Source organism: Strigops habroptila, chromosome 4 (genome assembly GCF_004027225.2).
Source record: "Strigops habroptila isolate Jane chromosome 4, bStrHab1.2.pri, whole genome shotgun sequence".
NCBI lineage: Eukaryota > Metazoa > Chordata > Aves > Psittaciformes > Psittacidae > Strigops > Strigops habroptila.
The window spans coordinates 1,211,274-1,234,378 of record NC_046358.1 but is presented as its reverse complement, the minus strand read 5'-3'; the positions used below and the strand labels follow the sequence as shown (position 1 = coordinate 1,234,378).

At 49.7% G+C, this 23,105-nt stretch overlaps 2 protein-coding genes across 5 annotated transcripts in view; one reads left to right on the top strand and one right to left on the bottom strand.

The window, feature by feature from the left end:
- The window catches only part of LOC115606942 (NACHT, LRR and PYD domains-containing protein 3-like), a 9,522-nt gene extending 7,449 nt beyond the window's left edge, over nucleotides 1-2,073 (bottom strand). For both annotated transcript variants that reach the window (XM_030483597.1, XM_030483599.1), the window contains exon 1: nucleotides 1,905-2,073. The gene's annotated coding sequence lies outside the window, so the exon portion shown is untranslated. The remainder of the gene's footprint in view (nucleotides 1-1,904) is intronic.
- On the top strand, nucleotides 1,410-23,105 carry CEND1 (cell cycle exit and neuronal differentiation 1). 3 transcript variants are annotated; one of them, XM_030483726.1, is made up of 2 exons: nucleotides 1,410-1,513; nucleotides 13,012-23,105. In XM_030483726.1, exon 2 carries the CDS (start codon nucleotides 13,185-13,187, stop codon nucleotides 13,584-13,586), a length of 402 nt encoding a protein of 133 aa, XP_030339586.1. In that variant the 5' UTR covers nucleotides 1,410-1,513; nucleotides 13,012-13,184; the 3' UTR covers nucleotides 13,587-23,105. The 3 variants fall into 3 exon arrangements, with proteins under 3 accessions (XP_030339586.1, XP_030339587.1, XP_030339588.1); XM_030483727.1 differs by lacking the exon at nucleotides 1,410-1,513 and adding an exon at nucleotides 2,168-2,188; XM_030483728.1 differs by lacking the exon at nucleotides 1,410-1,513 and adding an exon at nucleotides 2,825-2,880.

Here is a 23,105-nt window from a genome sequence, read left to right as displayed (position 1 = left end):
CACAAGTCCCTAAAGCAGTGGGGAGAGCTGGTGCTGCCGGTGTGGGACCAGACAGGCAGCAGAAGGGACATCAGCATCAGCCACAGCTAATCCTACTCGTGCCAGCTCCTCTGAGCCAAACAGGCTCTGGAGCCAAGGACTGCATCAAGATCACCTTGTGCATCCCTGCTCTGAGCAATGCTGAGAGCTGCATCGTTCCCAGGAGAGCTGGGTCCTGGCATTCGGCCCCTTTGTTTCTGCAGCTTCCTTCAAGCAGGTTTTTAACTTGCAGAGGGGTTTAAGCAGCCTGAGTGTTTCTAAGCACGTTGGCACAGCTGAGATGTGCCCGGGCTTGGCTCTTATGGGCAGAAAACACTGATCATCGAGTTCCAGCCCCCTGCCACAGGCAGGGACACCTTCCACTAGAGCAGGTTGCTCCAAGCCCCTGTGTCCAACCTGGCCTTGAACACTGCCAGGGATGGGGCAGCCACAGCTTCTCTGGGCACCCTGTGCCAGCGCCTCAGCACCCTCACAGGGAAGAGCTTCTGCCTCAGAGCTCATCTCGGTCTCCCCTCTGGCAGGTTCAAGCCATTCCCCTTGTCTTGCCCCTACAGGCCTTTGTCCAAAGCCCTCTCCAGGTTTCTTGTAGCCTCTTTAGGTATTGCAAGACTGAGTGAGTTATTCTGCAAGCAGCTGGGCTCACAGAGTTGGTTTCTCATGGATTTCTGGGTATAACCACCTTAAAATGTCTCTGCTTTCTATCAAAGAGCATGAAGCTGGTCAGTGGGTCCCAAGTAACTGTATTGACAAGCATCACAGAGCCTGGTTTGCTCATGAAATCAGGGCTAAAAGAGCTCTAGACAGTCCCAGGACCTGGCTGCAGTTTGGGGTATGAGCAAGATTTGACCCGAGTGATATGGATTTGAGACCTGGCCTGGCTGAAGGAGCTGAGACTGTGACAGGGAGGGCTGTCTGCTGTTAGCCAACGTGCTGCTCCTTGGGAAGATGGATTGTCACCCTTCTACTCACTGTTGGGGCACTGTCATACTTGGAAATCCCTTATATTGCTGGGGGGAGCCTCATATTCCTGTTTTCTCTTGTCCCCACATGAGTATCTCAATTTATCAGGCTTTACCCTTCCCATTTCCCCCATTGCATCCCCCTGACTTGTATTCACTGCAAACCCAGGCAGTGTTTAGAGGAGTCAGTGAGGGATGCAGGCACGGACCAGTGCTGCAGGGACAGCCCTGAACTGCAGAGCCAGCAAACCACAGCTCAGCCCCAGATCACAGGGGATGTGCAGATGCAACTGGCCAGCCCCAGCCACCCCCCCTTGGCATCCTGTCCCCCCCCAAATCCCAGCCCTTCCCTCCGGATTGGAGCGCTGTGTGTCCCCCCCGCCTTGCTCTCCATCTTCATGCAGTCTGCAGAGGTGCATTGTGGGAAACTCCCAAGTTTCCCCCCTTCCTCTGCCTTCTCCCTCCCTCCTCTCTGCGCAAGAGCCAGCTCCCAAGGTGTGACTGCAGGACAGAAGGTAAGAGCTGCTGCTTTCCTCCCCACACACCAGCACCCAGGGGGGAGAGTGCCAGGGGTCCAAAGCTGAGGGTGCTGCATTCCTCCTATGGGTGACAGAGCGAAATAGAGACCCCCATCTACCTGGTCAAGGTGAGTGTCCCCCTGCTCGCAGTTGCCTGGGATGGAGGTCAGGGGCTGCCATGCTGCTGGCTCAGGACCATGTACCCACACAGCTCTCCCCGTTAAAACAGTGCTGCTTTCAACCCAAAGCAGTGAGGATGGGTGGCCCCCAGCAGCTCCATTCCCACCCCAGCTCCCCTCTTCTGCTCCCTGAAGGTCAGGCAGCCGGAAAAGGCATTTCCGCATATGCAGCGCGTGGGATCCCGCCTGCTCCCTGTGCTTCCGCATACCTGCGATCCCCTTGGCTGTGCTGGCCTGATCCCAGCCACTGCCACCGCTCCCGGGCTCCCGGAGGGGCAGGCAGCAGCGCTGGGATGGACACTGGGCTCTGATGCTGCAGCCGGGCTCTTCCGAGCATGGAGAAGTGGAGCCATGTGCCGGAAGCAGGGCTGCCGGGAGGGAGGAGGGGAAGCAGCAGCATCCCCATCTACAGCCTTTAGCCTTGGCTGGAGCCTGAGACCTCCCTGGCAGGGATTGATCCGGTTTCCAGCGTGTTTCCTCTTCCTTCTGCATGGTTTGTGGTGTTGGTTTGCCTTTTGCTCTGCCTGTGTGGGTTTAACGTCTCTAATTGCTGTGGATGCTGAGGCAGGAGGCAAGCACGGATAGGAACAGCCAGCATGTTGTTAAGTCTTCACCTTTCCCAAGCAAGGAGCTGAGGATTCTGTTAGGTTTGATATCAAAGGCGTATCCTTTGATATCAAACCAGCTTGTGCTGGAAAGGAGTTCACAAAGAGAAATCTGCCCCCCAAAAGGCTAAAATGGAGAGATGACAGAGGCAATAGTGACTATTTTGAGCTATGGGGAGAATATTGCACTGAATGAGTGGCAGGGAGGAGGATACTGGGAATGCATTGCATGGGGGATGTCTTGGCGTTTTCAGTCTCATGTCCTTGCTGCTTTGTGCATCTGTTTATCCCTGTCTGTTTGCAGTGACCTGTTGCTTTGGTCCCTGCTCCTGTTCAGTTCCCTGATCATCCCGCAGCTTCTGATGGGATGCAGGGGGGGGAAAGACGATCTTTATGCTTGGATCTTGGTCAGCCTGGCCAGGCTTTGGCACTGGGGGGGAGGAGGAAGCGCTCCCATTGCAGCCCCGTTTTCCTGGGTGGGGCTTGGGCAGGATGCTGCCGGGAGAGGGAGGATGCACCAGGCTGGATCCAGCTCCCTGCTCCGTCTCGGCACCGACCTCCAGAAGTCTGACCTTCACAGGTTTGACCTTCAGCGTTTCCCATCTTTCCCCAGCCGCAGCCCCCAGCACCAGCCTCTGGCACCGGGATAATGTGGTGGGATGGGAGAAGGAACCCATAATTCCCCTAAATGTGGGTATTCATCCCTCCACATCCACCCCCCCGCTGGCAGGCTGCTGGGGCTGGGGCCTGCGAGCACCCTGGCACACTCTGTCCATCCTTGGTTCAGCATGGGGGTAGGTAGAGGGGAGGGATGGACCTCCCTGAGGAAGCATTTCTGTGCTGGATGAGCTCCATCCATCCTGTCCCAGATCCTTCCCAGCTTTCTGCAGGCAGGGATTGCACTCTGGCTTTGCCGCACAAGGTAAGTGATGGGCTTTATCCCAGAGTGTGCCAGGAGCATCCCGGGAAGGTCACTGCCTGGTGCTGTTGTGTTCCCTCAATTCTCAGTCTGGTGCCTGCAGAGCTATGGGCTGTCACATCCAGGTCCTGGCTCTGCACATGCAGTATTGCCTCTGTAGTCATTTGCTGGCTACAGTGGAGCCACGAAGAGGGGTGATGCCACCAAAGCCTGGTGCAATCCTGCCCAACCCAAGGGATGGGTTTAGGATGGAACTGAAGAGGGATGTTAAATTTGCTGCTGTTTACTGCAGTGGTTGGGGATGTTTTATCATCTCAAATATAACCCTCATCATCTGTGCTTGTGGATGTTGAATACGAGAGATACAGGAGCCACTGACTGTCAGGAGGAGGCCTTACAAGCAGAGATCTGTTAGAATCAGCCTTCTGCAAGTGGGTACCAGCTCCTGGTTGCTTGGGGAGCAGCATCCCAAACTGGAAGCACCTGCCCCCTTGTCAAAGGCAGTTCCCAAATGCTGGCAGGCTCAGTGCAAAGAGCAGGGCTCTGGGGGGAAGGGATGAGCTGTTCACCCTTCTCCAAGAGGCAGAAAGGAGGTATGGGACGCTTCCTGACCCTGCCACAGCAGTATTCCTGAGGTGGCATCACAGACCTAGTGCTGGGCAGAGAACTGGGACATGGTCCCAGCCATGTATTCTGGTGGATGTGGTGGGGAATTGCTCATCTGCTCTCTCCTGGAGCACCTCCAAGTGATGGAGGAGGGGATGTCACCGATGCTGAGCTATGAAGCTGTGGTTGGAAAGCAATAGTTCCCTTTTCAGTAGTAGGGCTGCAGCAGGAGGCTGCTGGGTCGGCTTCTTATGGGGCTTTTGGGCTCTGGTGGCCTCTCTTCTGATCTTACAGGGGTTGCCAGCCTGTCCCCAGGGAGGGATGTGCCACCTTCTGATGCAGCAACTTGTTCCCAGTGGCACAGAGCTGCTGGGGTTGAATTGCTGGCTCTGGGAGGGCTGGAAATGTGTTACAAGGAAACAAAGTGAGTGGGTATGAAATGCTGAGTGTGGCAAAAGCCAAGACATGAAGTGCCCAGGGCAGGCGGCCCTGTGGTCTGGGATGCAGGATGCACCCAGATGCCTATAAGACGTCACACTGGTGAGTCAAGGCTCTGTGGTTCATGTTGCTGGCTGCGCATCTCCCATTGCATCTGAATCATTCCCTGTTGTAAACTGCTCCAGTGCTTCCATCCAGTGTCCTGCAGAATAGCTGCCATGGGAAACAGTCATCCTTGCGTTTGTTCCCTTAAATGTCTGTTTTGGGTGAGCGATGCTCAGCCCTGTCAGGGAGAGGTTTAATGTCCAACACCTCATCATTTCTGAAGGGTAAAGCTACTATCTTGTTCCACTAAGAAATACGGAACTGTAAAGTGGAAAATCAGTGTTTGATTGTGTGTTTGATGGGGGGCTCAAACCCAGGATGGAAGCTGGGCCTGCACAGCAAAGTGAGGGGCTCTGGAACTGCTTGAATTATGACAGTCGCCCTTTGGAGGCTGTGTTACGACCCTGAGAAGCTGGGAGTTGCTTTGCAGCAGGAGGGTGTTTCCATCCCAACCTCAGCAAAGCATTCCCAGCTTCTCTCTCATTCTAGAAGCTGTGGCTGAGATTGCAGCTGGTTCAGCTGCACCACAAGGGCTGGTGGCACTTGAGGGGGGACCAGGGAGCTTATCCAGCCTTGCTAAGCATGACTTCTGCCAACACCATGCTGGGTACAACTCAGTGCCCACCCCTATAGACATGAGTCAGTGCACGTGATTGGCACTCTGGAGAGCCTGAGACAAAGATCTTCTCTTTCCTAATGCTGCTTTGGCAACTCCTTCCCGATTTCTGCTGTGTTTTGGGAATCGTGAGAACGGGGTTTGTGCTGTCTGTACCAGTGCAATGTGGAGTTTGGGTGATGTGCTGCCCCTTTGGGACCACGTGTGATGAACACTGATGGAGGAGAGAAGGAATGTGCTTGGTTGGGGTATTCAGGCAGCAGCCTGTGTGGTTTTGGCAGGGCTGTGGGCAGGAAGCTGAAGTGAGCTGCAAGTGCTTGTCAGCCTGTGGTGCTGCAGGGAAATAACTGGGTTTGTACCCATGAGGTGCCCTGGAAGGAGCTTGTGCAGATGGTGCAGCAGGAAACGTGCACCGGGAGCTTGCTGTGGTCTCATGATGGGCAGGGTGAAACAGCAGCAAGCTGCCCTCCCTTCAATGCTGCAGGTTTAAGAGCAGAGAGAGACAGTTTTACCACTTCTCATGGTTCTTATTGCTTTATTTTCTCATAGGTGAGAGAAGAGAACAGAGCAGAAATGAGGAGCATGTTTTTGCCATGTAGGTGGCTGTGAACAGCATGCTGAGAGGTGCAGGTTAGAGCTGTGCTTTGGGCTTAGCAAAGAACTGAAGCAAAGCCCTTGGCACAGTATGGTGTGTCTGCAATGGGGGTTGGACTGGATGACCTCCAGAGGTCCCTTCCAACCCTAGTGATGCTGTGAATGTCACCTCCATCTCTCAGAGAATGAAGGTCTTTGGGGTCTGGACAAGCTCACTCAGCTCAGACGTGGTCATCTGCAGAGGTCATGGTGTAGAAAATGGTTCAGCCTTTCTCTGGGCTCATGCTGGTGGGGAGTGCATTGAGGCTGTCAGTGGGGCTCAAACTGCTGTGTCACCCATGCGGGAGCATGGCAGGACAGCCTCTGGAGGGGACATTAGAACCTGCGTTGCAAGCCAGGACTTTGCCCCATCTCTGTGCCAGTTGGTGGCCCATCGTGGTGCTCAGGGTCTGCATCCCACAGCCATTCCCTTTGCAGATATAAGGCAAAGCTACAGGAGCCCATCCTGCTCCCACAACCCACCTTGGTGCCAGGAATAACCCAACCTCTGAACCAACACATCACCCATAGAGAGGTGAAGCACCTTGGTGGCACGGGGATTGAGGGGCAGGGTCCTGCTGGGCTGGATGTGCTCTGGGTGGTTGATGGATGCAATCTGGTCACTGCCAGCACCAGCTGGGCAGGCACTGGGAGCACTGGGAACACTGGGAGCAGCCGCAGGACTGACGCAGCCCTGAGCAGAGCCTTTGCTGGCAAATCTCCCTCTGTGGCAGCGATTTGAAGCTGCTGCTGCTGCCTGTAAAGAGACTTCCAGCATCTGACACTCTCCACGTCAAGATGCAAAGGGCTTATTGGAGAGGGAAGCGTTTAATCCAGGAGGGAGGGAGGGATGTGGGGAGCAGCAAGAAACAGCCTGGGAAAAGGATCCGTAAATATCCCATCAGGGAAGTGGGTCAGCAGCTGTGTCTCCAAGGCTTTGCTCTGGGGGGGCTGGTGAGCAGCAGGCTCCCTGCACTGGTCCTGCTGCACTGAGGCTGTTCAGCAGCATCTCTGACAAGCACTTCTCTTGCTGTGCTTGCGTTGTGTTTGATCACATTTGCTGTGCATTGCGTCAGGAGTGGGGGGATAAACCAGGCTGTGAGGGAGCTCAAAGCCTCCTCGGGGAGCTGCCCACGGCAGCTGAGTGAGCACAGGCTCCTTATGTAAAGCTGGTTTAATATTTATGGTGGTACTGAGGCACTGCATTATCTCATCTGTCTTCACAGCGCTTCTTGGAGATGGGGGAAAAGGCTTAGTCACACTATGCCATCACTCCTCTTGGGTGCTTGCCTGGCATCTTGCTGCCTTTAACATGGTTATTCCCCCCCCAGCACCTCAGGAAGGGGGTGAAGTGTTGTTTATCCCCATTGGAAATGGGGAGTTGAAGTACTGAAGCTCCAAATATGCTGCTCAGTTGCAGAAGGAGGCTGGGATGGGGCAGGGACTGAAAACAAATCCAGCCTGGATGGATCACTCCCCGTATGGCAGAGGAAACAGGCACAGACCCCTGAGGATGCTTTCCAAGGGACAGTGTCTGCTCCTCTGAGCTGCATTACTTATGGGTTAGACAAGAAGGTTGAGGGCTCAAGCACTGTCCTCCTGGAGCCATCAGGAGCTCCCCACTTCAGTGGAGGGAAAAAGTTAGGCCTTGTCTGTCATAGAATCATATAGAGTGGTTTGGGTTGAAGGGACCTTAAAGCTCATCCAGCTCCAACTCCCTGCCACAAGCAGGGACACCTTCCACTAGAGCAGGTTGCTCCAAGCCCCTGTGTCCAACCTGGCCTTGAACACTGCCAGGGATGGGGCAGCCACAGCTTCTCTGGGCACCCTGTGCCAGCGCCTCAGCACCCTCACAGGGAAGAACTTCTTCCTTATATCTAACCTGAACTTCCCCTGTTTCAGTTTGAACCCATCACCCCTTGTCCTGTCCCTACGGTCCCTGACGAAGAGCCCCTCTCCAGCACCCTTGTAGCCACCTTCAGACACTGGGAGCTGCTCTGAAGTCTCCACGCAGCTTCTCTTCTCCAGGTTGAACAGCCCTGAGACATCCCTGACTGATGATTCTCCCTGGGCTTCCAGAAGTGGTGGGATGTCCTGGTGACTGATCAAGCTCTCTAATGGGTAGATGGCCTCAAAGGACAGTGGAGGTGCCACATTTGAGCCAGCGAGTGTTTTAAGGTGAATCCCATGCAGGAAAAGCAGGGCCAGCCTGGCTGTGAGTCAGCAAGTTCATTCTAACTTCTACCCTAAAATAACTGAGGAGCGTGATTCCAGCTCTGCCTTCAGCTGTGGGGGCACAAAACCTGGTTTATTTTAGATGGGGTTTGATGGTTCCTTACATGATGTTCAGTTGAGCTAGCCAGGACTTGCAGTTCCTCCTGCAGTCTACTTGTTACAGCACATACTCACAGTCCCTCCTTTCCTTAACTCTCTTCCAAGCCACTTTGGTGCACTGGGAGATCTGGGAGAAGAAATGGATGTAAGCCTCAGGATCATAGAAGGGACATCCCAAACCCTATGTTGTGGCTCTCTGAAATAATCCCTTCTCCAGGGCAATGTGCTTGTCTGCAGCCTATTTCTTTTGCCATTAAATGGCAAGTGGCAATGAAACAGCATTGCCCTGTGGCCAGTAACCATGGACCTCTTTGGAGAAGCCTTCATCTATCAGAACAGGCTACCTTTCTCCTGGCACTTCCCTCAACACATCATGAACTCACCTTATCCATGTGCTCCAGCTGATTTTCCTCTCAGCACTTCAATCGAGACCTCTTTGGTGGTAATACTCCATATGACTGTGCTGTTTCCCATCTGAGAGTCTCATGTTGGTGAGTTCAACCTCCTCTACCACACTGATTTGCACTGAAGGGTAGAGTTTGACATGAAGAGGTTATGTAGGAAGCCTGTGGCAGCACTTGATTCCCCCAGTAACACCCCCATTTCTAACAGCCTGGTCCTGGGCATTTCAGCTCCCTCACCTTGTGTAGTCACAGCACTGCTGCTTATTTGTTTTTTCCTGTTCCCTTTCCAGGGAATTGTGTATTTTCAGGTTCCTTTTTAAAGTGGCCAAATTCTAATTCTCCTCTTTATGCACAATCTGCCACAGGAACGAAACGACCTGCTGGGGCCTGGGGGTGTTCACACACCGTGTGGACGAGGCCCTCGGTGCCATGGGTTAGTGGTGGCCTTGGCAGTGCTGGGAGCAATAGTTGGACTTGAGGAGCTTAAAGGTCTTTCCCAACCTGGTGGATTCTGTGATTCTAAGTTGCTGCTTTTCCCTTCCGACTTGAAACAGCGAGAGGAAGGTTGTAGAGCTTGGGGCTGGGGCTGGTCTCTGCAGAGGGAAGACCTTCTACTGGTGGTGTATTATGCTAAAGCTGCCAGTGACTCATCTGCTCCATTCGGTGCAGGATTGATGCAGCTTTCATCTGTGCAGCAGATGAAATAGATGTCATATATACAGGAAGCAGATGAATAGATGTATTTGCTAATTCACTGGGGGGGTGAGGGAGAAAAGGTGCCCTGCAGGGAGCCAAGGAAAGATGTTCCTTATGTCAGCCCTGTTGCACTGGCTGAGTCCAACTGCACTGACCTTGAGAGCTGCAACAGCCAGAAGCATCCCAGGGGGACTGTGGTGGTTGTGTGATGCTGCTTGCAGCAGCAGGAATTTGAAGGGCGTTTTATTCCCCACTTTTCTCCTTGATCACTGCTTTCATTACCTCTGCTCCCTCTTCCCAGCCTGGTTTAGCTGCTGGCAAGTGAACCCCCCCTGAAAGGCACAGGTTGTTAAACAAAGGAATAGCATAGCGGGGGAAAGAGAGGGAATGAAGCCTCTTTCTCACAAAACCTTATTCCCAAGTGCTGCTGTCTGTGTAGGAGGCAGAGAGGGAGCTGGAAGGGGGAGGAATGGGTAGACAGGCAGAGACAGGCACTGAGGAGCAGAGAGAAAGGAGGAATAAATAGATGTGGGGAGCTATAAAGAAGAAAGCAAAGGCAGAGAAACAGGCCATTAGAGAGAAACTTTGTGTGATGGAATGAGGGAAGAGGAGGAGACAAAGGGCTGTGGAAAAACCCCTCACATCTGCATGTGCAGGCTGAGCTTTTGGAAATGAGGAAAGCATCTATCTTCAGCCTGTGGGACACAGAAGTGCTTAAAGAGTAGAACAAGCCCTTGAAAGCACAGGGCTGGAAAGGGGAAGGAGAGGGGACGATACCCAAGGTGGGGAGTCTGCTTGGGAGGTAGGTAATAGCATACAGAAAGGGGTTATGTGCTGTGATGGGAGAGGATGTGCTGCTAAGAGGACCTTGGGTCAGGAGGAGGAGGGCAGAAGTAGCAGAAAGGATGCCAGAGCTTCTCAGATGCATCATCTCAACCGAGCCAAAGGGTCTGGAGGGATGCTGGGCAGTTCTGTGGCTAGATCCAGACATAGAAAACCACGTCAGAAAGCCCTTTCATGTGGACACTTAAGAACTGCTGATATTGATTTTTTTGGCTTAGTTTGATTTCTACATCTTTTAAAACCTTTTCTAATCCGTGTGTGGGACTTGTGTTGCTTTTAGTGGAAAATCACTTAGAAATCAAGGCATTCTCTATTGAGCTGTTTGTAGCAGTGCAGGGCTGTGGAACAAGGCTCCATGGCACAGCAAAGGCTCAGAGCAAAACCAGCTTTCCTGCTTCCAGGAACCTGGAAACCAGAGGTGATCAATGAGGGGTATGGATAAACTGAGGTTCTTGGATCATGCAGAGCCCCCATTTCTCAGCAGAAGGGCCAGTTTGCCCCTTCTGTGCTTTACCCACCACCTCTATAGGCTGCACATAGCTTCCTAAGGAAGGAAGCAGGAGTTTAATGCTTGGTTCATATAGTAGAACCACACAAATAGTGGAAAGCATGTGAGTGGCCCATCTAATTGATATCAAAGTGACTAAGCAGGTAATGTAATATTCATGACATGATGGATCTGACTCTCCCTGCTTTAACCTCCAAGCCTGCTTCAGGCTTGGGCTCCACTTACTATTTCTTTGTATCATCATTGTACCAGATGTAAAATGAGGATGAATTTCTCCCAAACTGAGGAGCAGAGCTCTGTGAGTGACTGTGTGCAGCCTCAGCCATGGATCTATGTAGGGTTTCTACTGAGCAGAGTACTGTGAGTGCGCTTTGGAGGCAGTAGGAAGGACGAGGTGGCACCTGCAGGAGTACTGCAAAAGGAGCAAGGAGAGGAAAACATTCTTGCACTTGACCAGGGCTATATGTTTGTCTACCAAGCCCCAGAGAAGGTCTTAAGCTTGGTGAGCATCTGGGATTGTGTTTGTGTGGTTACAAGATACCCAAGTGTATGATACATCGTCAGTGAAGCACGAGGGGAGAGTGGTGGTGCTTTGGGTTTCCAAAGTGGTTTAATGTCACAAACTCAGAAATGGAAGTATTGTTTAGCTGCAGTCAAAGAGACTATGCTCTTCTTTTACACACAAAGTGGTTCTGGTCCATGGAGAGCTGCTAGGGAAATCTGGATGCTGTTGTTTTTCCATGGGAAGAGCATGGACTTTGAGTTGAAAATCTAAGGGAAGAGTAGCTACTATCCTGCTTAACCCTGGCTATAAAACCCTGGGGGGCAGATTATCTGCCTCTCACCTTTCAATGTGCTATTTCAAAACTGGCCAGCTTGGGTCATCTAATGCCTTTTGGAGGCTTCAGGCTTCATCTCAGCAAACATTACCCAACTAGAATTCATCCTCTAAGGGAGGTGTGTAAGGTAGGTCCTGTGAAAAGCCTTCTTGAAGTGCCTGTCCCCTCTCCATGTTACAGGAAGAGCTGAGACTACTCTCCCAGACTAACTGTGAGCCCGTCAGACAGCCTTTTCAGTATATGATGTACAAGTATATGGTCACCATTCCTGGTGCAGCACGAGTGATGGGCTCCCATGATTTCAGTGCTGCAGCTCCCTCAGTCAAGTCCAGTTGAGAAGCTGGTGGCCATCAAACAATGGTTTACAAGGGAGAGCAGGAAAGAGGCTTACACCAATGTGTTGCCCAGCTTTGCTCTGGCATTTCTGTGAGCAGGTTTCCTCCAGGCCATTGTTTCTATGTAGATGGAGGTGATAACACCACATCGTTAGCCTGTTTCCCAGAAGAGTCAGAAGCACTGGCCATTGCTGCAACCCTGAGACCTTCCCGGCTGTCATTAAAGCAGTGATCGGCTCTCTGAGCTGCTTTGGAAGGAGCATTTATCTGTAGAGGTTTTTGAGGAGTCTCTTTATGTCTAAATCCAGTCAGTGAATAAGCTCCAGTTTCACTGAGCAGGCAGAAAGCTCTCGGCAGGCTCCTGGAGGTCGGCAGGGAGGTAATGAAGCAGGCTCGGATCACACTGCTGCCTCCTGTTTACTCATTATTGCCCAAGCTCAAGGCTGACGTGGTGCTGCACCAGTGGGAGCCTGATGGCAACCTGCCCAGCAGCCACCTCCTCTCCTGCCATCACACAGAGGTGTAGCCATGGGAGCTCCATGTCCTGGCTCGCTCTGCCTAGTGAAGCTCACTGGGCTGATGCTTCTATTGTGTTTTTAGCACCCTCTGAAGCCCACTCTGCCCATTAGCTGAATTCCCTGGGTGTAGCTGTGCTTTTCACTGCTTTCATCAGTTCCCTGGGGAGAAATGGCTCCAGCTAATCCCCTGCAGCACTTGACATCCTGCTCAGCTCTGCAAGGAGGAGGCAGGAGTGAGATCTCTCAGTCGCTGTGAGATGCAGCTTTACAGTGAAATGATGCAGTTGCACTGGAGTCAATGCACTGGTTGGCACCAGCTGAGGATCTGCTGCTTGTCTTATTTTGTTGTGGCTACACCAGAAATGCTGACAGCAATAATCCTTGTAGCTGCAATAACTGAGGAACTAATCCTGCTTTTTCTGCAGTATCCAGCTGGAAGGAGAGGATTAGACAAGATCAAGTGGTATTAACCACTTCCGAAACTAAACTGCTGCCAAAAGAAGGGTAGAGGGTGAGATACAAGCAGGGAGGAGCTATTGATCCGCTTTCCCATTGAACACAATGTTCTCTCCTTACCCAGGAGGAAAGGAGCTGTGGTGAGCAAATGAAAAGTAAGATTTATTTAGTTGGACATGAGTATCTCTCGTCACTGACAAATGGCATCACATACAGAGGGGGGATGGACTCGATTACAGATGAAGCCTGGTTGTGGCAGCAGGATGACAGGCAGTCAACTTGCTTGATGTTCTTGCAGGTACAGGGACTGTAGTAGATGTTTTGAATACAGCTCACAGTTACTAAAGAAAGAACCAGCGTCTTCCCAGTTGTGTTTGTGTCCTCCTCTGTTACCTCCAGGTAGGATGGTAGTGGCTTGCTCTGTGCTTCCACTCACCTCATTGCTCTGCTTCCTCTTCCAGGTGCTGTATCATGCTCAGATAGGACCCTGCCAGTGTGAGAAGCATCCCAAGACAACCACTCCAAGGGTTTGAGCTCAGGTGGTTCCTCTGCCTTCTCCAGCAGCCAGGCAACAGAGGAGAGCTGGGATAGCCCCGTGCACTGCATCCAGCCACAACCCACAGCGCTCACAGAGATGGATTCCAAAGGCAACGTCCGAAGTGGGAACAAACCCGACGCCAAGGCCCCCAGCTCCGGAAAGCCAGAAAAGCCCAACCCTGCGCCTGCCACCAACGCAGACAAGAAGGAGGTCCCCAAAGAGCAGCCTGCTCCTGCCACCACCACCTCTGCCACCAAGAAGGCGGGAGGTGACACTGCCGTCGCGAACAACCACAGCAACCTGAAACCCAGCCCCGCTGCCACCGAGACACAAGAGGCCACCGGCCAGTCCCCTGACTCTGACCACAAGGGAAATAGCTCCGAGGAGTCCCCAGGCAGCATCTTCGACAACATGAAGCCCTTGCTCATCGTCGGAGGGGTGGCGGTGGCCGCGCTGGCGGTGGTTGTGGGAGTGGCGTTCCTAGCCCGAAAAAAATGAAGATGGAGACGGGGTGGGGATGAGGAACCCAGCCCAGCTGTACAGCTCCTTTTGAGACCAATGCATGCAGAGAGAGTCTATACATATCTCTATATATACATATATATATAGTGAGCTAGATAGGTCAACAAACAACACCAACTGCAACTCCAAGAGTCTTGTTGAAGACAACTGTGCGGTTTGACCTGGTGTGGGGTAACTCCATGCACTCAGTGTGTTCTTTCATGTAATATATCTTGGCTTCTACCACTGTGTATAGATTACAGCTTCTCCTGGTCAGTGTAAATGACGGTGTCCCCTCCCCTCCCTTGATGTCCTTCCTGGGAGACACCCTCACCTCTCTTGCAGTCCCTTGTTTTCAAGTCCAAAGTGTTCCACGTCCCATCCAGAGTCTCCGCTTTGTCTTTTGGTTTCTGTTTGGTTTGCTTTGAAGTTGGGTTGTGGTGAAGATGATGTAAGGGAGGTGGAGCCTCGTGCTAAGACCCACTTTGCCTGTTGCTGTGTGTTGGGCTGGTGTTTATCCAGCACCTCCCAGGGCAGGGGAAGCACCAGGCAGTCACAGGCTCCATGACCAAACAGCAAAGTGTGATCTCTAATAGATGTCTCATGTACCTGCTGCTCATCAACCCACCTGAGAAACCCAACTGGAAAGTGCCACAGAGAAAACAGGCTGAGACTGCAGTGTGGTAGAGCTGAGGATGCAACTTGGGATGTCACATCAAGCCACTTCTCTGGCTGAGCTGCCAGTGGGGAGTGAGCAGAGGGGCTGTGCAGTGCCATAAGCAGCACACATACCTGGTGAAGCCCCATGCTGACCTCAGGCAGGCAGGAGATGCCATCTACTTGGTTCCTTGCATGCTGGCAGGCAGCCTTCAGGATCCCAGGGCTCACCAAGGTCATACGGGCAGTGTTTGGGAACAGAGAGACTTTGTTTTGGATCTAGTATTTCCTAGGTTAGGCTGGGCTTTGCAGGATGCTGTGGCCTCAGCCCGAACTCCCTCGAGGTCAGCTGGACTCTTTATGTTCATTTCTTTGGGCTTTGGATCAGGCCTTTCACCTGATTTTTTTCCCTACTGAAGGCTGTGGTCTCTTGGTGCATAAGAAGGTAGAAAAAGGGACCCATGAGCTGGGTTTAGGGGCAGAGAGGACCTGGGACCCCATGAGAATAACACTGACTCTCTTTATACTCTCTTTCCCCTTAAATAGGGGAAACCCTATTTAAGGGCTCTAGATGCCTATCTGCCCTGGGGGGATTTCTTACCTCCGTCCTCTGACACTAGCAGGGATTTGTGACTGCTCCACACTTTGGGAATGGAAACAAATTCCCTGCCCTTGGGAACAGCCTGGTTTCATTGGTGAGTACCTGGGCTCTAAAGCCAGACCTTGTGAGGGGGAGAAGGAAGGCAGGCGATGAGAGAGGGTGTTCAGTGCATTGGCTGATGCCATTAACACCAAGAGGTGGGCAGATCTTGGTCTGAAAGCTTCCATTAGACTATTCTTGGCTGCTGTGCTACTGCAAAATAGAGTCTTATGGTTTTAAATTAGGCCAGAGCTTAGGAGAGGTCAGAAGTGTGGAGTCTCCAGAGCCCAGCAGCATTTGGAGCTGATGGGCAGGGTTTGGAAGGATGGTTAGCAAGAGGTTGTGATAGTGGAGTGAGTTCAGTTCAAGAGCCCACGTTGTACATCTTTAGCTGAGCCTGGATGTTTGAATTCAGTGGGTGCAGAGCCAGAGAAAGGTCTGTGTTCCTCAGGTGCTGCCTTTGGGGTATCTGCTGCTGGTTAGGGTGGTGGGTGTACATAACCTGATCTGGCAACTCTTCTCTTGGCTCTTATCTGTCTTATTTACCTCCAAGAAGCTGAATGCACATGGCTTCCCCAAACAAAAGGTCTTTTAATGCATCCTGGCCATTCCTATGGTGAGCTTTGCCATCCTCTTTTCCCCAAGGCTTGTAAAATATTCCCAAAGCTGCATAGATTGTGGGATTATTAGATGCTGTCTTCTGATGAATCACAGGCTGTGTGCAGCTGAAGTTTAATGCCTACCTCTACCAGAACAGAGACAAGGGGTGGGCATGTTGGGTTTGGAACAAGTGCTACAGCACCCTGGTGAAATCCTGGTAGCTTACAGCGCTCTTTGCATGTGTTGTGGATGTGTCTCCTAGTAGCACTATGTCACTTACAGCCTGGAGAATCTATTTGGTTAGAAGCAGAAGGCTCCATTGTGGGGTGTTTCTGTAATGCCACTTTTCTCTAGAGAACTGATTTCCCCTCATCCTGTTTTGCAGATGTTCAGAGGTTATTTTGGGGGCAGAGAGGGGAGGGCAAACAATGGCAAAGGAACAGGAAAGGTATTTGGAAAGCAGAGATGTGAGAGAACTCAGCTCAGAGGCAGTCCCAGCACAGCTCCCTTGCAGTGACTGCAGCAGGGCTTTGAAAGAGGACCCTGCTGGTGCCTTGCACAACCTCTTGCCATGCTGGAGAGAGACCCCACTGCATCCCTTGCACCCTGATCTGTGTATTCTGGTTCCCCCCAAGAGAAATCTGGGTGCACAAACCAGAGGCCAACTGCAGTGCAGTCCTGCTCGGAACCTGAGCTCCATGATGGGAGGCCTTTACCTGCTGGGAATAGAGTACCATAACCAAACTACCAGGGTTTGGATGTGGGGTGGCTATTCCTGGGCTCCCCTTCACTCAGATCTCTGATGCACAAAGCTCTTGGCAGTAGGAAATCTTTGCTTACGTTGCTCATGAGGAAGGGAAGTTGGTCACTGATGCTCTGATTCGTGTTTTGCCAAAGGAGGGTGGTGATTTCTGACAGTGAATTCTGATTTCAAGGGGAGGCCTGACTCCAAGAGGTGTTTCTACCTGCCCTGTCTGTTCCCTCCCTCTCAGCCCCAGCATATGATTATTTCCTTAGCAGTGTGTGACAACATTACAGATAGATTCATCTATCTATTCTGCCCTGGCCAGCATAGATAGATACAGGGGAAGGAAAAAGAAACAACTGGTTTACTTTCTAAAGTCTCCTATTTTACTGAACTTAAAGGTTTCTTTATTTCCTTGACTTAACCTTTGGCAACAGAAGGGGGGAAACCCAGTTCTCAGCCACCATGGGCCTTAAGCCGTTTCTGTCTGCCTCCAACCTACTGCCCCTGCTTTTAAAGCCCTCAGATGCAAGGCCAAGAATTTCATCCAGAAACACACCAGAGAGATGGTGATGGGGCTGCAGCTCATCACTGGGGTATGTAACCACATGTGAGCCCTCCTTAAGCACTGAACAGGGTATGTCCTGTTCATAAGGGGTTTTCCACTTACTGTGATGGCTTAACATTGCTGTCTGCTGTCCAGATTTGCTACCTGGGACCCACCTCTTTGGCAGTTTGGTTTGGAACTTACCTCCGTGTGTGTGTGTGTGCGTGTGTATACACCACCCTGCCTTGAAGCATATTCTGTGTCTGTATGTATACATACATATATGTGTATATTACTGCAGTCTGGGAGAGGGGGGGAACAGCTAACTTGGAGATGCCCCTTCGTTTGTTCCCCTGCATTCACACCAAGTGTCTGTGATGTCTTTTGTTGTGCCATTCACACCATGCCATGCAGCACCCGGATTCCTTTTCAGTCCTGGTTTCTTCTCAGTGCAAAGAATGTATGGCTAGTGAACTGCTGAATGTATGATGTGCCCATTGTGCTAGAAGCTCAAAATTCCTGTTCCCCCTCCCTGAATAGTCGTGTGGGCTAGTTGCTTTAAAACAAGGCACTTTTAGACTATACTGAATTATACTGGACTGTGTTGTAGTGCTTTTTGAAGTGTGGGTCTAGTGTTGATTTGAGTCAGGTAGATCAAGTGTAGATGCCATACAAGCCCCTAAGCACGCAGCTGGGGCAATGCACTTCAGTCCTGACTTGCAAACGACACCCTCTTAGCAAACACCTCCTGTTCTGCCTTAATGTGCCAGCCTGTGCAGTGGTTTCACTCTGAGATAAAACACATCCAGTGAGAAGTAGGCTGAGAAGAGCAAATTCACCCCTCTCAGAACCGAAGCTGAAACCAAACCTGTGGAAGCAGAGGCTTAAATGATTGAACTCGCTGTGCTAAATAAATAGTTGTCTTTTCTCGTACTGAGCACACGCCGTTATTTGCTTGATGTTCTTCTTTGTGTGGTGTTTGTGATATGAAGTCCTTCTAGTGATATCTCCGTGTGGAGAATGAATTAATGCTTAACTCTAACCAGATTCTGTGTTTGGGGTTTGAAGAGATCTAGATTGCTAGTTTACTCCTTTGATTAAGTCTATAAATTATGAATTTGAAGACATTGTAGCTTATCACTAAAACTAGAGATTCAATTACTACACCTGATCTCAATCTGTTTTTAAAGAGCCGTAAGTTTTAGTCAACTATAAAGATGTCATTATGTTCTCTTGGGCAACTTAGTAGAAGGTTTTTTGATGCTTCTAGCTTTAAGATGAAATGGATCACACTTCTGCTTCCTCTTTCTACTATGGATAAGTCCTGTTATTCCTATTAAGTTCTGCAGCAGGATGCAAGCAAATCTGGAAGCTGAAGGATAATGCAGCAGTGTTTTCAGCAGGGTAAGAATGCTTTCCTGCAGGTGCTGTTCACCTCATGCTTAAAGCACTGGGCAGGCACTTGCCCTGAAGCACTGCTTTGTTCCCTTAGATTGAGTGATAAGTTAAAAATGGTTTTATGTCTCTGCTGAATCAGAGTTTAGGAGTTGATCCGTGGGCTACTGAAAACAAGTTTTCCATTGGCTTCACCATATTCTGCTCAGGCCTTTGAGGGCACCAGGGATACAATTGCAGGTCACTGTAAAATGGAAACTCATCCCAATGGCATGGTTTCTTTTTGAACTGACAAAAACGTTCCTTAGTCCTGCTGCTGAATGTAAGGAAAGTCTTTGGTCTTACCTCACAACCATGCTTACACCTACATTAATGTTTGTGTATAGACAACAACAGCGTAACTAAAACCCCAGGAGCTGGTGAGAGATGATTTCTGCCTTAAAAACTTCCCTTCCTTTCCTGGAACTGCCACTGGGGTTTAGAAGTCAGCATCCTTCTATCTATTCTTGGAATTGGCTGGAATGAACAGTCCTGAAGATGTGAGAGGAAACTTATCCTTCAAGAAACAAACCAAAGAAGGAAGGCAATGACAAAATGTACTTGAGAGGTGGAATTCTTGGAATTTCAATCAGCTCTACACCGAGATTCAAGTCAGTGCTTCTGAGAGGGTACAAGAAAAGGTAGAGAGATATGCAGAGAAGAGAGAACAATTTCACCATCTTCACAGTTTTGATAAGGACGCATTAACTTTTATACCCCATCCACTTCTATTTATTTTTCTTGGACATAAGGAAAAACGACCAATTCTGATTCCACGCAAGTTAACATTTGCTAACTGACTTTTCCAAAGGAATTTTTGCTGCCTCTATTCGATGTTAAAGGGTTTGTGAAGCAAGAAAAAGACCTGAAGTTTTCTACAACCAATTTTGTATGATTAAAGGAAATTGCAAGTTTATGGCTTGGGCATTTCGAAGTGCTGTGTTCCGTTTTTCACATACTAAGAGGACTGAAAATCCAACCTATGTGCACTTCCATCCTCTTAGTCTGGGACTTCATGTTAGAGCAGGGATGCTGGTTCCCTTCCCAGGCCATGTAGCATCTTGCTGCTGTCTCATTCCCATCATCATGAAGCCAGGAGACATCTCCCAAGGCACAGGAGCAGACAACCACATCATGTAATCTCTTCACCAACTGACTGCAGTTCTGCTTTACAGGTTGGGCACCTCCCCTCATGAAGAGAATTGGCTTTGGTCTGGATAATAAAAACTCTATATCTAAGTTGAACTCTCAGTGCAGGAGGCTGGAAGTGGGATGTTTCCTGTCATTAACACCCAGAGATGTCCTTCACTCTTTCAGGGATAAAGCTACTGATGCTGAAGATGTGACCTGGGCTTCCTGCACGTTTTAGGTCTTAGGAGTGACACTCCGTTGACAACTCCACTGCAAAGAGTGATGAAGCCTGTGCAGCAACTTCCTGGGCTTCCATACAGCCCATGTACTTCAGGATTTATGCTTTGCAGGTTAAAGAAGCCAGGAGAGGGCGATGAGATGAGAGCAGTGTCTGCTTAGTACTATGGATCAAATATTGCTGCTCTGGGCTTTTCAGCTCTATTTCTGCCATTTTCAGCTCTCTCTTTCTGTTTTATGGACTTTTCAGCCCATCATTTGTCCCTAAATATTTCTCCTGCAGTGTTTTTGGCCTGTTGTTCTCTTCAAAAACTGTCCTGCCCTGATTCAGCTGGTGATTAGTTCTCTCCTGAAGTTTATCTATTTGAAGTAGTATTTAATCATTAATGGGAAGTTATCTTTTAAGTGTCAAAGGGCACAGAACAAGATATCTGAGCTGTTGTGGTGAATACATGGTAAAAGTGAGAGGGTATTTAACTTATGTTCATGGAACAGAAGGTAGTTATACAGAAAGCTGATCTTGAGCTAGATCAATTCGAACTGAGCAGCCCAGACGATGACACAAGGAGCTACTGAGGTTACTGCAATTTAACTGAGACCTTGGCTTGGAACATGCCCTGTGTGCCATTCAGCTGGACTTGCCTGGGTCTGTCCAACACTATTTTCCTATCTCTTTTATTGCATCTTGCTGTGGTCAGCCCAGATCACTTTACCTTGACTGGCCCTGGAGAGTTTAATCTGTTGAGCAAAGGGGTTTTAAGATGACTTTTTTCTCTCTTTGAAGAAAGAGAAAGTCCAGCCCTGTGGCTTGTTTTCCTTTTTAATGCCCAAATTCCTCGGCTGAAGATGTCAGATCTGGCTCCATTGGTTTCTGGAGATCTGATTAATTTCTTATCCTTCACTGCTTCTTTGGCTACTGCACCGTATTCTCTTTCCCTACTTTCATCCCAGGCAACTCTGCAGATGTGGCCTCTCCACAGCTAGGCACAAACGCTGCCCCAAGGCTGAGGCAGATGTTGGGTGGCCCCACACGAAAGACAGAGGCAACGTTCAGTCAGAGAGTACTGCAAGAGCAATGCAGAATGTGTGAAGCTTTCATCTGCCCTAATTGCTAAGGCTTGAGGGTCTGAGTCTGCAAGATTCTTAGCGCTCTTATCTGCTACTGGAGATCAGCAGATGAGGAAGCCACAGCTGGAAGGTCCTTTTCTTATCTTTGCTTTTTCATGTCAGTCACTGCATGGCCACAAGCTCTGCTCAGAATTGAAGCTGCTGCCACTCAGGCAGGAGGTGTTCTGGCTGCTCAAGAGATGCTGACACAGCGTGAGCACACATTACACTTGGCTAAAGCCAGTGCTGCTTCAGTCCTCCAGTTACTGGAGCACCAGAAACACAGAGGAGAGAGATTCTCAAGTGCTCAAGAGCTGGTTCTCAGCTGATGTCCACCACCTGCATTTCTGCTGGCCTTGAAGAAGCAGGTCCTGTGCCAGGGCCTGCTGCAGGATTGAGGATGTGGAAGACTGCAAGGATGGAGGATGCAGAAGACTGCAAGGATTGAAGATGCAGAAGACTGCAAGGATTGAAGATGCAGAAGACTGCAAGGATTGAGGATGCAGAAGACTGCAAGGATTGAAGATGCAGAAGACTGCAAGGATTGAGGATGCAGAAGACTGCAAGGATTGAAGATGCAGAAGACTGCAAGGATTGAGGATGCAGAAGACTGCAAGGATCTTTTGGTGTGAATGGGCTGCTCGGGTGTTACCACTTGATGAAGTAATGCAGGAGTTCTGGGCCTTGAAAATTCACACTTTGTTCAACTAACCATGCTGATAAGCTGGTATCATAAGCTTGAAAGATTATAGTTGCTGGCTTTCCAAATACATGAGTTTGGTTCTACAATTTGCTACAGTTCTGATTGCTGCTCTGGACAGCATGTGCTCTGCCTGGGTGCTCTGGCATGCAGTACCTGGGGACTTGTGCTCTCCACTCTGCTCTTCAAATCAAACAGTTGTTTTGGGTTTCTTTGCTGAAAAACATAACGTGGGTTAAATAGAATCATAGAATAGTTAGAGTTGGAAAGGACCTTAAGATCATCTAGTTCCAACCCCCCTGCCATGGGCAGGGAAAATAGGATTTGGACAACGTGTTACTCTTGCTCCTGTTTCTCTTTCAGTTAATCCCAGCTTGAAATTCACAGATGACTCCACTATTCTTTCATTTCTCAGAATGCAGAGCCCTGGTGCAGCAGAGCAAGAATAAAGCAATGGGTTCTTTCTGTCTGTGCACGATGATGCTTCAATACCAAACCTCCCACCAGGAAACCTTTAATCATCTCTGCAACTGTACAGACCTGCATTGTATCCCTGGTTTTGCTACGGCAGCTTCAAGCACTCAAGTTTCTGGGGTGATTTGATAAGGACAAGGGTGCCCATACGATTTTGTCATGTTTAAAACCAACCAACAAGTGAATAATTTGGCTTTCTTAAGTTTTGAGCAGCCCTTCTAAAGCCTGGTGCCTTTACGAAGTCATTGCTTAGGACCATTTCCATTGATATCTAAGAGTTGCAATCTCTATTCCCCAGTGAAAACCAACTCTCTTCTAGTGGTAGGTGCAGGTTGATAACAAATTGGTGGAGCAACTAAAATAGTAGGAAGGGAACGTGAAGGTCAGATTACAGGGGATTTTGATTCTTTTCCTTATGGTTTGCTTGGATTCTGTTGCTTTTCCAGGGACTGATCCAAAGCCCTCAGAAAACTCATGCCGGTAGCAGGGAAGTGCCTGCTGTTACCTCAGAGGCATCTTCCCAATGGCATCAGTGGGTTTTGAGTCAGCCCCTGCATGTGTTTTCTAAAGGATAGTGATTTTCAGAGCAACACCTTGATTTCTTCCCTGTACAAACACACTTACTTGTCACTTACACTTCTTTACCTGTGTTCAACATACAGGTTTGGTTTGGTTTTTGCTTTCAGAAACAATATGCTGCTAAGACACATTTCCTGGAGGGAAATGGACACCTACCTACACACAAAGCTACCCAGCGAATTTATACCTTGTTGAATTTATAACCTTGTCTATGCTTCTATGGACACTTTGTATGGGCTGCAGCTCAAATCCTAAAATAGTCAAGAATTTTCCTTTCCCATATAGTATTCTATTTACTTTGACTTTGAACAAAAAACAAGCGTATAAATGCAATAATGCAGGTAGACTAGAAATACTAGATTGAAAATTAAAGTAGTTTAGCTTGTCCCATTGTGACTGACAGTGTTGTACAACACCCAACGCTGTACCCAACCATATTCCAGGCTTTCTATGTAGCTGAATCTAGTATTAGCTTTGAAAACCCATTGTATGAGTGGTGGGTGGATGGGTTTGGAAACGTGTGCTCTCTACACACTGTATGTTACTCACATCAGAAGCTGTATGGCCACTCCATATGCTGTGAAACTGTAAATGATTCCCAGTACACCTGTAACTCTTTACCAGGATTGTGAGAAATAAACTATATACAGAGATATATATACACA